The 15,571-nt window shown below is 40.3% G+C and overlaps 1 protein-coding gene and 1 pseudogene across 1 annotated transcript in view; both read right to left on the bottom strand.

The window, feature by feature from the left end:
* Icos (inducible T cell costimulator) overlaps positions 1-14,081 on the bottom strand; it is a 20,442-nt gene extending 6,361 nt beyond the window's left edge. Inside the window, exon 1 of the mRNA XM_026786540.1 lies at positions 14,002-14,081. Coding sequence (XP_026642341.1) covers positions 14,002-14,059 — 58 coding nt within the window. The 5' untranslated portion in view covers positions 14,060-14,081. The remainder of the gene's footprint in view (positions 1-14,001) is intronic.
* Positions 4,907-7,482, bottom strand: LOC101983632 (annotated as a pseudogene).
* Positions 14,082-15,571: the final 1,490 nt, after the last annotated feature.

A 15,571-nucleotide genomic window follows, 5' to 3' on the forward strand; every position in this document is an offset into this window, starting at 1 on the left:
CACACACACACACACACCTACCTGTACTTACGCACTCTGTGTACACGCACACTAGAATCCGGCCTCTACAAATGCACACACACACACACACACACCATGCACACACACACACACACTCCATGCACACACACACACATACACCTCTACCTGTACTCACAAACTCTGTGTACACGCACACTAGAATCCAGCCTCTACAAATGCACACACACACACTCCATGCACACACACATACACACAAAGAAAGAGAGATGGGGGGTCTTTACAACACTTACTTTCTGTGGGTTGAGGATCAGAATACATCCAGAAGAGACCACAGACAACCAAGGGAGACACAACTTAGCTATCAAGTGATACCATGTCCCTCTCTAATCATCTCTTAAAAAAGAATATTACAAGGAGTCAGGAAACTATTAAAGTGAGTGAAATTATCTTTCCTGCCTACAGAAAGCATTTGGGACAGTCAGGAAGGGTTCTGTTTTCCTTTCAAACAGAACTAAGTTGTGTGTCACTATAATCAGCTGGGGCCTCCAGAGTGTCATCCATCAAGCACTCATAAAAATTCATTTCAGGGATCATTCTTAAACATAGCCTGGCTTACCTTTTCATTATTGGACATGGTAATAAGGCTGACTCCTCTTTCTGCATTTCCTATGTTTAAGTTTTCAGCCTAGAAAAGCATTTGGCAACTGCAAACTTGCAATGTGAATGTTTGCAACCACAGCGGTTAAATATTTACCTCAGCATTACTTTGCACCTACAGAACAGATGTGTTAAATACAAAATCACAAATTCTTATTACCCTCTAGCAGAATTTGGTACAATCCTACCAGAAAAAAAAGCAGAGCAGTATGGTCTGGGGAGATGGCTCAGTTTGTTAAGAGTTTAACTTGTAAGAAAGAATGAGTACACAAGTTCAAATCCCCAGCACACATAAACAAAGTTGAATATGCCAACCTGCATCTATAACCCCAGCACTGTAAGATGGCAGGAGGGGAAGACGTTCTTGGAACTCATTGACTAATCAATCTAGCCAAATATAACCAATCCAGCCAAAGCAGTGAGCTTCAGGTTCAGTGAGAGACCATGTCTCAAAAACTAAAACGAAGAACACTAGAGCAAGGCACCTGTCATTAAGCTCCAACCTCAAGATGCATGCACATGTGCACAGGCTCAAATACACACACACAGTAGTGGAGAGGGACAAAAAGACAAGCAAGGAAATCCCTGGTAACAATGAAAAGCATTTAATGGACAAATGGATAGGCAGTTTAAGGAAAATGTGAACATACTGGTATCTTACAATTGCAGAAGAAGACAAAATCCTTCCTCTACTCTTTGGATATTCTTATCTCCATGTCTAATACTCAGTCTGGATTACTGACTGGCATTATAGCAACAGCATATACATCCAGAATCTGTTCTGTTTGGTGTTTGGCTAATTTCATCTGCCACAAAAAGAGTCAAAGTTTCCCTCTCACCCATCTCTTTGTTTATTTCTCTATCATTTATGTTTTCTTCACATACCAACTAAACTAAAAACCTTCCTCCAAAGTGTGACCTCTGCTACTGTTTTAAATGTGTTTATCACATTCTTCCCATACCACCTCAATGCCCAATAAGTTCTTATATGCATTGTTTGTCTATGTCCTGAGCATCCTACCAATACCCTTGTCTCATACTCCTGGTTTCCTGTAGTTTGATCTACATCCCAGCACCATGTGCACACACATACACACACACACACACACACACACACACACACACACACACAGTCAGACCTGCTGGGCTTACATACCAAGCAACAAGTCTACTAGGCACAGACAAAGGCTCAGCCAGATTAAATTTTCTTCAATTTAAATTCAACTTCCCGAGTTCATGAAAGAGCATCAGTTCAATCCATAGTCAAAGTGCTGCTGGCACTGGAAGCAGGAAAGTGATTGCTAAGAGCCAAGTCTTTTAAGACCACTGCTAAAAGTATATCAACAAGAAGAAAGCTTTGCTGTTTCTTCCTATGATTAATCAAATCTTTCTACTCCAATTTTAATCACAAATTACAATTATCTCTCTCCTCCATCCTTCATCTCCCCACCCTGCTTCTGTGTAGGGTGCAGAATATTCTGCACAGATAGCTGCTTAACTTTCGGCTTTCATCCTTGCCTGCTTATATCTAGCCTCTTCTCTATAAATGACTGCTTTGTCTCCATTATTCAAACTAATGTTTCTTCAAAGACTACTGGTCAACATATCCAAAGTGCATATTTAAGTCATTTTCTGACATATTTCCTGAGAGTGGAAAATCTTACCATTGTATAAAATAAACAGGTATTTATTGTCTGGCTACCCCCACTATGATGTAAGCTTTAAATAGAGAGCCTCATTTGTAATTTACAGTTCCATCCCAAGTATCTACAACAGCTCCTGATAAATAGTAAATTACGATTAAAATTTACTCACATGGATGTATGCATTCACATTTATTTCTTATCTTATATTTGCATACATCAAGTTAAGCTGAAACCAAAATGTGATTATTTTTCCCAATATTGCATGCCACATAACTAGAAAATGTTCTAATAAATAGAAAATGATCGAAAGAAAAAAGTTCTTTGTCTGTAGATACTTACCAAGTTCAAAAAGTTTTGCTTAGCTGATCAGTGTTTTTCTTGGTCATTTCATGATTACTGAGGGCCAGAGGGTTTCTGACTGAGTATTTAAATTCCTTGAAGTATGTAATAGTTCAACTTGTCCAGTGTGTGGATAAGTAAGCTGTGGGACCCCAGAACAACCATTTTGCTAATTTACCCCAAATGTCAATTAAAAATCACATTTTAGTGATTTTTAATACAAGCACTAATGATACACATTTCAACACTATGTTAAAAACACAGATGGGAATCTGCTTGTTTATACCTTGGTGATGTCTTAAAATCTGAGTGTTAAGTTTAACACTTGCTTTGATACCCATATCTTTTTATCTTCTGTCGATACATCTAGATGATATTCACTCTAGAGAAAGGGGCCTATATTTCCTGAATCACACAGAACACTATATTTTATAGGGTATGTTATTGTCACCAGACTCAAATCCGTTACCTTCTGTTGTGATTTTTTAAATAATAGTTGTTATATTTGTTGGCAGTTATAACTATTACTACCAATAGACTATTCTCAAAAGTAAAATCAGAGTTCTTCTTTAGGTGAGTTTTTATATTTTCAGTTTTTTCCAAAGACAAGAGCATTTGTGTCTCTTTTTTTCTCTAGGGCTATTAAAATCTCTGGAGCCAGTGTTATGGCACATTGGCACATTTCTGAAGATCAAGGTCATTCTGGGGCTGTGTAGCAAGCCCCAGCCCAGCTTTGGGTACAGAGTGAGATTCTATCTCAACAAACAAACAAGCAATAAAAGAAAAGGAGCTGGGCAGAGGAGGAGGGGAGTGGAAGAGGAGGAAAAAGAAAAAAAAATATCTAGAAAAAGTCCTTCCCCAAAGAATTCATGGCAGATCAGAAAAATCTACTTTCAAATTGATTCTCAGGATATCCAAGCTATTTTATTTCTAAGTATCAGATGGCCCACCTAGGACCTAGCATTCTGTAAACAGTTGTATTAGATCTGGTAGAAAAAAGCATTAAAGAGACATGTAGAGGCCCCACACAGCCAGAGGATGGAGCACAGACTAGCAAAGTGATTTTATTCTCTTTCACTCAGCCTTTAAACCACAAACCTATATAAAGGCCTCAGAGTGAGAGATAAGATCTCCTGAGCTTGCAATTATTGGCAATGCTTATTAAACATATTTTCTGTAGTCAAACAATGATAAGCGCTAGTTGGCTCCATGAAGCACAAGAGTGTGGCCATGAGAGGCATTTATCCAAGTTAAAATGCTTGCTACTGGAGTCTGGTTACATTGGGTCTGTTATTCATAAGTTTTAGCATTGTGTTAAAAAATGTGTTTCCTACCACTCTTTCATCTGTAATAAAAACAATGTCATTTCTTATGAATCAACTAGCTAAAACTTTTAGATTCCTGGCTAAAAACCTCTTATCTGTGCATCACCCTACACTCACACTATGATTCAAAAACATCCCACAAGCCAGTAAGGGTGAATGGGTTGCACAGTGGGATAAGTAGACAAAATAAACCCCATCCATTGAGAGAAAAGCAAGCTGTGAAGAAAAGTGAAGACAAACCACCAAACCAAAGTCTCTCTCTCTCTCTCTCTCTCTCTCTCTCTCTCTCTCTCTCTCTCTCTCTCTCTCTCTTCTGTTACCATTGCCAATCCAGACCTTATTCATGTTTTGTTTTGTTTTTGTTTTTTTCTGTCTGTGGAAGCATCTCCTTGGCTGCCCTCACCACCTACGACAGTCTGTCCTCCTGTCTTTCCTCCATCTGTTTCTAAAATTGTGTTTCATTCCCCAACTTAAAAGTCTTCATTAGTCCCCTGTTGTTTATAAGGGAAAAGCCCAGCCTCCTTGGTATGACATAAAAGCCTCCATAATCCCATAGACCATCTGTTCCAGCATCACTGAAGTTGTGGACCATTCTTTTCACATTGTTTGTTCTGTTTCCATAAACTGGAACATCTAATCAGCCCTTTACCCAACTAGAAATACTCTGTCATTCTTTAAAAATTGTTCTAAGTCCTCTCTTCGGGTCCTTCTGAGATGCCGAAAGACTCTAACTCTATGTTCTCAACACCACTTTATTAATATTTCTAGCACATACGTTATTAGATCTTAATTATTCTTTTTTTTTTAAGATCAACAGCCATGATATGGACCAAGCTTTATTTGCTTTTAAATCACATGAAGAGAACAAACGCTTTTCAAAATATTAAACTGGTTTGCATTAACAGAGGAGAAAGAAACTGAAGTGAAACCACAGGGATTGCTAAATATTTCTTCAAAACAAGAGACACTAGTTCCTCAGAGTCCTCTAACGTCAGAAAAAAGATCGAGAAAAACATTAATCCCCCAGTTATTACAGCTTTAAAAACGACATGGGTCTTAATGGACATATGTTTACATTACAGATAGCAAGCGGAGTCCCTTTCTCATAAAACTCAGGACACCACTTGACGTCTAAACTAAACAAACAACGAAAGCCTCTTCTTCATGTTAAAAAGACTTCTAACCTGATCCGCCTTCTCTTCATTTTCCAAGACTAGGAGAAAGGAGTCTGAAAGCAAAAGGATGAACGAATCCCTTCCAGGGAGGAAGCATGCGCTGCTGGGGATGCACTCGCAGCCAGCAGCATGGCTAGGCACAGCCTGCACAGGCTCAGAGCACTAGCCGGTCCTCTCCGCCCTCCTGAATTACCTGACCAATGGAAGCTTGGTTTTGTTGCTTTAGGAAGCACTGCTTTTTACATTCCATTAGTCGTTCGAGATCACGCCACATCTTTGCTTGCTTCATGTTTGGACCATGACTTTCTCGGACAGCTTTTTGTTTTTCCCGGAGTTTCTTACCAAGGTTTTCTTGTTCAGTAATATTTTTGGTATACTGTTCCCTGATTGCTTTCCTTTTTTCTTGTTGATCAGAAGAGACGTAAGCCTTCATCTCATCAGTTGCTCGGCGAAGCTGAACTTCCAGGTTCTTAATCACACAGTTTGTATAATGGTATTTACTCTCCTCCTGAAGACATTCTTCACGCAGTCCTCATACTTCCTGTTCTAATTTGGACCGATTGCTTTCAAGGCCTGCTGCACAGCTATCATACTGAGCTTTCTTTTCGTCACACTCCTGGGTTAGTTCCTGACATTTCTGACGTAACTGCCGGAGTTCTTTTATGACTGGGGCCAGAGCTGACTTCTTTTCTGATACCAGGGAATTCAGTTTTTTTACCATTTCAGACATGTCATCCAGGGTTCGGCCTTTCATCTCATCAACTTCACTCTTGAGGGCCGACACCCGTTCTAGCTCTTCCTGGGTGTAACTGTACCCAGACACACCCTTCTTCTCTTCAATAGTATGCAGTTGTTGTTGAATGGTTTCCTGACGTTGCTTAAGAAGTTCTTCTGTCCTCTGCAAGAGACCGAACTCAGCCTTAAATTCAGCTATTATCTGGTGCTTCTTTTTGAAAACTGTACTCTTGCTTCGAAGTTTACTGACATATCTCTTGAACTCATCTCCCTTCAAAACCTCGGTGCCATCGAATTCCCGGGTCTGGTTTGTTTTTACTAACACTTCTCTCTCTAGGCTGGCTAACTTCTCCTTGGTCTCCTGAAGTTCCTCAGTCTTGGCCTCTTTTTTACGAGAAATGATAGATGCCTGTTGCCTATATAGTGAGAGCTTGTCTTCAATTGGCTCATTTCTCATCATTTTCTTCTCAATCAACTGATTGATCTCTGTGTTTATTTCATTGACTTTAGACTCAAGTTCTAGAAGGTCAGAGTGGCCCATAGCTGGCTCAGAAACCACTTTTTGCAAAAAATGTAATTCCTTTTTCTTGCTTTCTAATTCTTTTGGGAATTTTTCAGTGACCATATATGAATTAAATTTTATCTCCTCCTCTAGCCTCTTCATTAAGCTTTCAGGCTTCGCATCTGCTGCTGCATGCCGCATACTTTTCAGCTGGTTCTGCACTCTTTGCAATCTCTGCACCGCGTGAAACAGCTGATTCTTTTGTTCCTGTTTCTGTTGTGCAAGAAATTCTTCTCTCTCTCAACCCGAAGCTGTCTTGCTATTTTAAGCATCCGCTGATGATTCTGAACAGTCTCCACCCTTTTCTTCAAACGTTCAACTCTCTTCATGAGTTGGTCTTTTTCTTCTTCCATTGCGCTGATGTCCCTTCTTATTTCTGCTGTAGAAAATCCAGATGTTTTGAGTTGCTCACATTCTTTATGCAGAGTTTTAAAAGCTTCCATCAGCTCTTCATACTGTTTATTGGTGTCGGCCACAGTTTCATCTTGTAGAAATTCACTTGGTACCTCCAGTTTTATTAAAAAACGAGCTAAATATGCCCTTTTCTTTAGTTCATTACTCCTCTGAAGAAGCCAGTGGCGCACTGGGTAAATTACAGGTTTACTTCCAATCACCAAACCTTGACGAAAGGTACTCATGTCTGTAGCATTTCCTGGAGGTTTGTACTTAAGGATACCAAGAAGGTTCAACATTCGCTTGGCTGTCTGCTCTGGCATCTCCTCTCTGATATCAACATCTTGCTTGGGGTCGATCTCAGCCAGAACATCATTGAGAACTTGTAATAGTTGCATTGGTCCCAGAGAATCAAATGTGATTAAATTATAGTTCTTCTTAAAAGGCTCCTTATTGAGGCTATCCACGATGAACTTGATTTGGTCACTCATGATTAAGTCTTTTATAGCTTAAAACCACAGCAGCACCCAGGGGGCCGGGGCAAGAATTAAAACCAGGACGCGCGTTTTATCTGGCACAAGTCGGGGCGGCGTGCGCAGGCCCACTGGCTCCCGCGAGTCCCAGGAACAGAGCCCGGGGCCGAGGGGGGCCAGGGACCCCGCTCCCGCCGGTCCCCACGCGGCCGAGCCCCTACCAGGCCCTGGCGCCGCCACCGGCCGGGAGCAGGCCGATCTTAATTATTCTTGTCTTGTTTCTTCATTTAATCACTGAAGCCTAAAAGGATAAGAGTTAAATTGTTCCTGGGACCTGGAATACAAAAGAAACTCAATGATACTTTCCAAACAAATGAAAATAAGACCATGAAGATTCAGCATGATATTGGCAAATGTCTTGAGCATGGGCCAAGAAGAGTAAGACAAGAGGAGAAAGAGGTCCTGTTTGCTGGAAATTTGAGATCTCTTTATATCCTGGTGCAAAGGCAAAGGCAAAGGCAAAGACTCAACTGATTGACGCCCACCCAGTTTTGAACCCCAGTAGTTTTCAGGGGCTTTCATTGTATTAACTCTGCCCAGATTACATTGTTAAATGCATTACATAAAATAAACCATCTCTTTCTCAAAGCTAACTTCTAAGTCAGATCAGCTTTCTTGATCTCTGTTTTGCAGCTGAGGAAAATGAGGCTTGAATGACCATATTCAATACCCTTTGGATCAAGGCAACAAAATCAGCAGTGAATATTGGAGCTATAAATTGAATCTAGACAATGTGACTTCAGAGCTCACTCACTTGAATGCCCCACTCCCCAGTCTGATACTCTAGGGCTACAGCCTCACTCTATAGCAACAGAGCTATAGCATCTGAAGCAGTTTGCTATGGAAAAATAAACATTAAGTTGGAAGTGGAAATCCTCATTAGCATTTTTTCCCTTAAGGTATATGTATTGGTATTACAAATTCTCAATACTCACAACGGTGTCATGTATGTATTCTGTGCCTGAAGGGTTATTATGTATCAAAAACATTAAGATAATTTCTCAAATATGCAATTACATGTGTTTAATACTCTATTTATCTAGATATTTATTTATCAACCATTGTATATTAAGCTTCCCTGTGTATCTGAACATGAAAAAAAATCTATTTTTTTATATCAGTCTAAATTTCTCACAGTTACTTAGTAACTTACCTACCTGAAGAAATGGATTCATATAGACAAGAAACTCTCATTGTAATTAAACAAGTGCAAGCCAGCATTTCTATGGGATTTTTTCTTTAGCCTTAGATGGTACAAAATGATTTGGGTGCAGTGGAGTGTTTATGTTGCTACTGTTGCATGAATGGATTCTCCAAGGAAAACATAAACTTTAGCTGTTTAAGTTTGATTTCTCAAATGCAAATGCAGTCACCTGTAAAGAATCTTGAATTGCTTGTGGGACACGCTCTACCCATGACAATATAACTCAGAAAGAGTTGACTCCTCAGTAGTCAAGCACACACACACGAGTCTATCACTTCCCTTAGTCACAGCCATCTCCTCTCTACTTTTGCTTACACAAAACAAGTCGTGAGCACCGCAGGACCACGCAACACTCTCAGAGGTCCACAGCCCCAACTTCTGATACTTTCTTTAAATTTGCATGTCATTGCCTGTTTTAGATAACTTTAGAGACCAAACTAGCAAAACAAATATGGTTTGTCTAACAGCTTCAATCTATATTTCTTAGTCTGTATATGCTTACATACCACTTTTCAAAACATAATTTTGAATTTTTATAAAATTTCTCAAACTGGCTAAAATCTACCACTTGACAGACTTAGTTTGTTAGAAGAATAACAGCACAGAGTCACTGTTAATATAGAAAATATGACAATGATTCTTAAATATATTTTTAAAAATTGGAAAGCCTGGTAATTCACTTTATGTCTCAAACCGAATGACCTTAGACTAGGAAAACACTACTCTGCATAAACGGTGGTGTTTGTTACAGTTTAACCACATATATGGATATGAACGTTTTGCATCAAGTAATGAACATTATAGAAGGTGTTGTGAGCAAAACTAAGACAAAAGTTGGTTTTTACCCTGTGTGCCTGTGGGTTACTAGGAAGGTACTGGTAACTTAGAATGTCTAAGGGTCTGTTAAATCTAAAGAAGCTGTAGTTAATAAGCATAAAAATGAAAACATTTTTCATTTTGTTCACTTTGGTGAGAAAAAAAATTACATGAGAGGAACAGAGATTTCTAGGAAAAAAAGATGGGGTAAAGGACACAGAGAGGAAACTGTCATCAAAAACACTAGAAAAAAATACCTAAAATAAAGAGTAAACTTTAGTTCACAAATAGCAAAGAAGTATCCGATCCTATACAAAATTCAGGAACATACATTAAAAAGAAGCCGCATGAGCAAGGAATTCTTGAGTTCCAATATTAAACAATGAATAACTTTCCATATTCCAATGAAAAATTTTCAAGATCACAAAATTCTAGAAGTGAGGCAGTTTGTCAGTTAATAGATTCTGGCATGCCGGGAGTCCTGGGTTCAGTCTCCAGCCACATAGGCCAGTGGAGGCACATACCTGTAATTCCAGTACTTGGGAGGTGGTGGAAAGACAATCGGATATTCAAAGCCAGTCTAGGCTACATGAGACCTTGTCTCAAAAATTATCTTGTACTAAATTTTAAAAGGATTTTTCTCTTTTTTAAGGTAAAGAAAAACAAGACTCAAACTAACATGAAGCACTTCAGCACAACCCAGAAGGTCACAGAAAGTGGGTAAAAATCTCCAGAGAAAAGAGACTGCAGCCCAGAACACCCTACCCTCACAGGCAAGATATCAGTCACCTTATAGGGACGAAAGGACAGCGTCCCCTGTGCTGGGACTAATGGAAGGCCTTGGGGCACTGGCAAAACAGAGGTCACAAGACAGCAGCAGCACCCACATGGTGCTGTCACTGAAGGCCAGTTCTGTGATAGAGCAGTAAAGAAAGAATGTGGGAGACAGGAAAGGTACGCTGTCAAGACAGAACATGGCAACGATCTACTTGACAATAGTTTAGCAAAATCCATGCATGGGCCAGTGATGGAGCCAATGGGAGACTGAGGGAAGGAGGGCACTTCAAGGTTCTCAGGCCAATGTGCAAGTGGGGGGTCAGGCCAGGGCATAGCTACATTTATTTCTAATGGGACAGGTGATGCAGCTCAGATGTAGGAGTCTTGCTCCACAGGCATAAGATCCTGGGTTCAATTCCCAACAACACATCAATTCAACAGATTATTCAGTTGTAATCCTCTGAACGTAATGACCTGATAGATTAAGAAACATCATCAGGGGTTGGAGAGATGACTCAGTGATTAAAAACACTTGCTGCTCTTCCAGAGGCTCAGGGTTCAATTCTCAGAACTCTCATCCTGCCTCACAACCATCTCTAACTCTAGTCTGAAGAGTCTGACACCCTCTTATGGCATAAATGTGGTACATAGACCTAAGTGAAGCAAAACACCCAATCCCATAGAACAAAAATAAATAATTCTTTTTAAAAAGAGAATCATCAACCTTCCAAATTCACCAGAAGCAAAGAATATTAAAAGGAAATATTACTACTCTGACAAAACATAAAAGAAAAAAGAGAAGATTCAATAACACAAAAAAGTAAGAGGTAAATGCATACACTCTAGGAGGAATAATTTCAAGGCTTATCATGCTGAAAATAGCTTCATCTACCCAAAGAAGAGGTTGCCAGTGTACAGTTTTTAATGTAGCATGAATTCGAGAAACAAGGGCTGAAAGGAAGGGGCTCAGAGGCCAGTCCATCTCCCCAGACCTCTCTAAGTTCTGTGGGGAGGACCTGGTGCTAAAAACACCAAAGGACTGTTTCTCCCAGGATGGTAGAATTCTAAAACTTCAGTCACTGTCACAGATAAAGTGAGCCTGAGAGTCACCCTCCTGGCTTCCTGAGACACATAGAAGACATGTGTTTATTAGAAATCACCTACTAGTAATTATTTTCACTGGCTGCATTCTCCACAGTGCTTCAAAGCAGTCTCTCTCTAAAGCAGGCCGCCCACAACATCTCCATTGCCTGGGAGGAAGCTCTCCGTGTATAGTTTCTTCCTGCAGATTCTTCCATAAGGAAGAGCCTGCTACTATCCCAGCATCAAGAAAGGAATAAGACTTTGTTAAATTTTAGATTGAGATCCAATGGAGGCTGGGAACGTTCACAACTCAGCCTTTTTACTTCATTGACTAAATAACGAAGTTGGTCAGAACCGTGCCTCCTGGAGATTGGTGGGTATTTCTCTCCTGCTTCAATGGGGCTGGGCACACTGGGGTTCTAATGATGGTTCTGCCACTGATTTGAAAGACCCTTTCCCAGTTTGTGGGTCTTTCTCAACACTGCTTAAGGGTGAGCATCCCCACATAACCGTGACATGGGAAGCCAAGAGCTGGAAGCATTACAAGGATTACAGAGGACCCATGAGTGCTTTGTTTACTTGAGTTTGACTCTGCGTTTTTAGCTGTGAAAATAGGAACTCCTGGGTATATGTACCCTGAGAGTCACTTTGAATATGATTATTGTTTATGTGTTTATCATTTCCTTTAAGCTGCTCATGCCTCTGTTTTTTTGAGGTTTTTTTTGTTTGTTTGTTTTTACCTGTTTCTGGAAAATGGTATTCTACATAATACAGTTTTCTACATGATAAGAATAATTAACATTGGTCTGATTCCTTTAGGATCCCAGGTGACTATTCCAGAAGAATTTATTGATCAGCTTAGTTTGTCACCTTGTGGCAATCCTGGGGCTGGATCTACCCTCCTACAGTAATAGCACCACTGCTCTCACAAGTCTCTTGATTGTAACACCACCATCGTAATTGCCCAAAGAAGTTTGGTATACAGAAAACTTTGAGGCAGTACAAACAAACCATGCAATAACTTCTGTAAATTTTCTTGGAAGAAAAATCTTTAGCAAGGTCCTTGTAGTCTAACCCCTAACCTTCTTTCCAGCCTCATCTGGCATCATCCCTAACTTCTTCCTCCTGTGCTCAGTTGCGCCTTCCCTGATCCAGCCCTCTAACCTTCTTTTGAATACCATGGATACTTTGCATTGACTTTCCGTAGAGTTTTCTTTCCTACCTTGACACTGGTCCCTACTGATTCCCATGTGTATTTCCAATTTCAACTCAAGTGCCATTGCTAAAAAAATGTGTGGCTCCAGCTACATACACAGCTTCCCTATCTGCCCCAACTCTTTGGTACACTCTCTTGGAAATGAGGTGGTTTTTTTTTTCTGTACTTGTCATAAATTTAAAGGATTATTTGATTGATGTCTCTTTCACCTGTGGTCAGCTAGTCTCGGTAGAGTGGGCATACCTGGCTTTCCTCACTACTGTTCAGACAACAGCTAGCACAACACCTTCTGCATGTCAAGTGTCCAGGGATGTTGATGATCAGATGAGTGGGTGAGTAAACAGCTGGATTCCACGCCATGGATGTTCTTGTGTCATTTATGCTGCTCAGAATTTCAGGAGGTTTGAAGGGAGGGGTGTAAAACAGAAAAGGCAAGTGGCCCAGTGCTGTTCTAGGTATTTATTCCAGGCAAAACAATGAGTGATAGCCCTCTTTGCTCATCCCTCATTCTTCTTAAGGGAGGTAGCACAAAACCAAAGTTAAATTAGCCCAGTTTTAGCTTTGACATTTTTTTGGAGAGAAAAGTAATGTCTATTTCTTTGTATTACTGAAAATGCATTTCTGGATGGACTTAATACACCGGATATTCTGCTTTTGCTTCTCCTATTAAAGGCATTTTCCCCTACATAATGTTTCACTCCACTTATCTCAAGTTCAAGAACAGGACCCATAATTAAAGAAGAAAAAGGAAAAATAATATATATGTGTATGTAATAAAAAGCAACAAAAATGTGTAATAATTTACATCACATATGGCCCCCATTTAATCTGCTCACATGCAGGCTGAGGAATGCAACCCACAAAAAGAATAAGGACACCAGTCCATTTAAGGTCTACAGGGGCTAGTGAATGCTTTTAGTCATCCACTCTCTCCCCCGCCCCCTTTTTGATTAATTTCAGGATGACCCTCATATTTAGTGTTTAAAAACCTTACAAGAGCATCCAGGATTGGTTTGGCATTGCCTCAAAAAGGAAGCAAACAAACATAAACAAAATAAACCAGAATAAAAAGACAAGAAAGACAACACCCTATGGCCAGTTATGCATTTAAGACAGAGAACCATCCAGGTAAGATTAAAGCCAAACTTCTTCTTCTGTAGTCCATCCACTTTATTCTCTTCTATAGAAGGATTCCCAGCACAAGGGCTAAGGCTATTTAATTTTCATTCTGCTGGCGCAGGTTATCTTGCCTTTTATCTCTCTCTGAAAACAGTGAAGCGAGTCTACTACTTCACCCACTGACAGGTAACTTTGAGCAAGTAATTTAAAAATTTAATGGTCTTTGGAAACATGCTTTTTCATGTTAAAACAAAGTATCAAAAGAAGCAATGTAAACTCAGTGCCATCCACATTGACAGCGCCATGTGGAGGCTTGAGCCATGGGCTGGAGGGCTTCTGAAATTGTCTGTGCCTTCAAAAAATAACCGATTTGCACCAAATGTTTCTACTTTAGAGTTTTTCTTAATGTTCACTAGAATTATAACTTAATGCCACTCACCTGCTAAAGCTCCGATCAGGAACCTGAGAGCCAGGGCACAGCAGAAGTAGGTCTTCATGTCTGCAGGAGCAGCCGCAGTCTTCCCGTCCGTGCTCAAGTGTGGCAGTGAATTCACGTTCTCGGTTGTTTTCTGTTTTCTGGAAAGGAAGTGGGTTTGTGGAGGCTGACACAATGTCACATTTGCCACCCAGCTGAAGATTCTACAAGGACAACATCACACACACAGCGCCTCCTGCATGACAAGAGCCCAGCGCCCCATGAATGGATGGATGAGTGAGTGAGCGAATTTTATTCTCAAAGCTATTTGAGTGCGTGCGCACACGTGTGTGTGTGTGTGTGTGTGTGTGTGTGTGTGTGTGTGTGTGGTGTGTGGTGAGGGCGTCATGGCCATTGATAGTGGGGCTGGGTAGGAATCACTATCGTTTATGGGGTGGATATTTAACTCACAGATTCTTGTTGACCAGGAAGACAGGAGGAAATGCTGCCCTCATTCTGGTTGAGAGAAAGTCTATAGTTTCCAGAAGCTCATTCACTCAGAAATCTCCCTGGATTAATAGCTACTGGGGACTGCAGGATCCAACCCACTGGACAAATAAACATATTTTCACACATTCCTGTCTGGGATATTTGTTCCAGAAATAAAAAAAAAATCCTTTGGAGTAGAATAGAAAAATAAATGAAGCCATTGAAGAAATTGAAGTTTTCAAACATCTGAAAGAGGAATGCTCCAGGAAGCCGAGAAATAATATTTACATGATATTCATTGTAGATTATAGTTTTATAAATGATAGGACCAGGTTTACATCAATTTAATCCCTGCTCTCTATGTTACAGCCATCTGTAGAAACTCAGGAATCTATCTGCAGGAACAGGTGCAGATGAAAACAGAATGCTAAAAATCCTTATAAATGTTCCTGTTCCCGCAAAAAGATAAAGGAGACCCGAGCAACAGCAATAAGACAAATAATTTATTTATGGACACCTAAATTTTGTTGCTTTTTATTACATACATGCTTACTATGTATAAATATACCATACTATGAATACGGCTAATATTATATTTACATTATTTTACATGGATTTTTATAGGTAATCATGTTATTATAGATGTAGTAAGTTACTTGTTCCTATTAATCACCCTAGGTATTGGGGGCCATTATTTTTTCCATCTCACAAATAGGGGAAATTGAGGCACAGAGAAGTAAAGTACCTGACCTGGTTCAAGTCCTGTAGTAAGTGTCTGTGCTGGCATTTGAAGAGACTAGTTCCCAAGGTGCCCATCTTAACTAAGCAGAAGGGGCCACTCATATTAAAGCCTGTGATCCAGTCCCTCATCCCAAGACCTGTGATCCAGTCCCTCATCCCAAGGCCTGTGATCAACTCACTCACTCATCCCAAGGCCTGTGATCCTGACACTCATCCCAAGGCCTGTGATCCATTCACTCATCCCAAGGCCTGTGGTCCCAACACTCATCCCAAGGCCTGTAATCCACACACTCCTCCCAAGGCCTGTGATTCACTCCCTCATCCCAAGGCCTGTGATTCACTCCCTCATCCCAAGGCCTGTGAT

This window comes from Microtus ochrogaster, linkage group LG4 (genome assembly GCF_000317375.1).
Source record: "Microtus ochrogaster isolate Prairie Vole_2 linkage group LG4, MicOch1.0, whole genome shotgun sequence".
Classification (NCBI taxonomy): Eukaryota; Metazoa; Chordata; class Mammalia; order Rodentia; family Cricetidae; genus Microtus; species Microtus ochrogaster.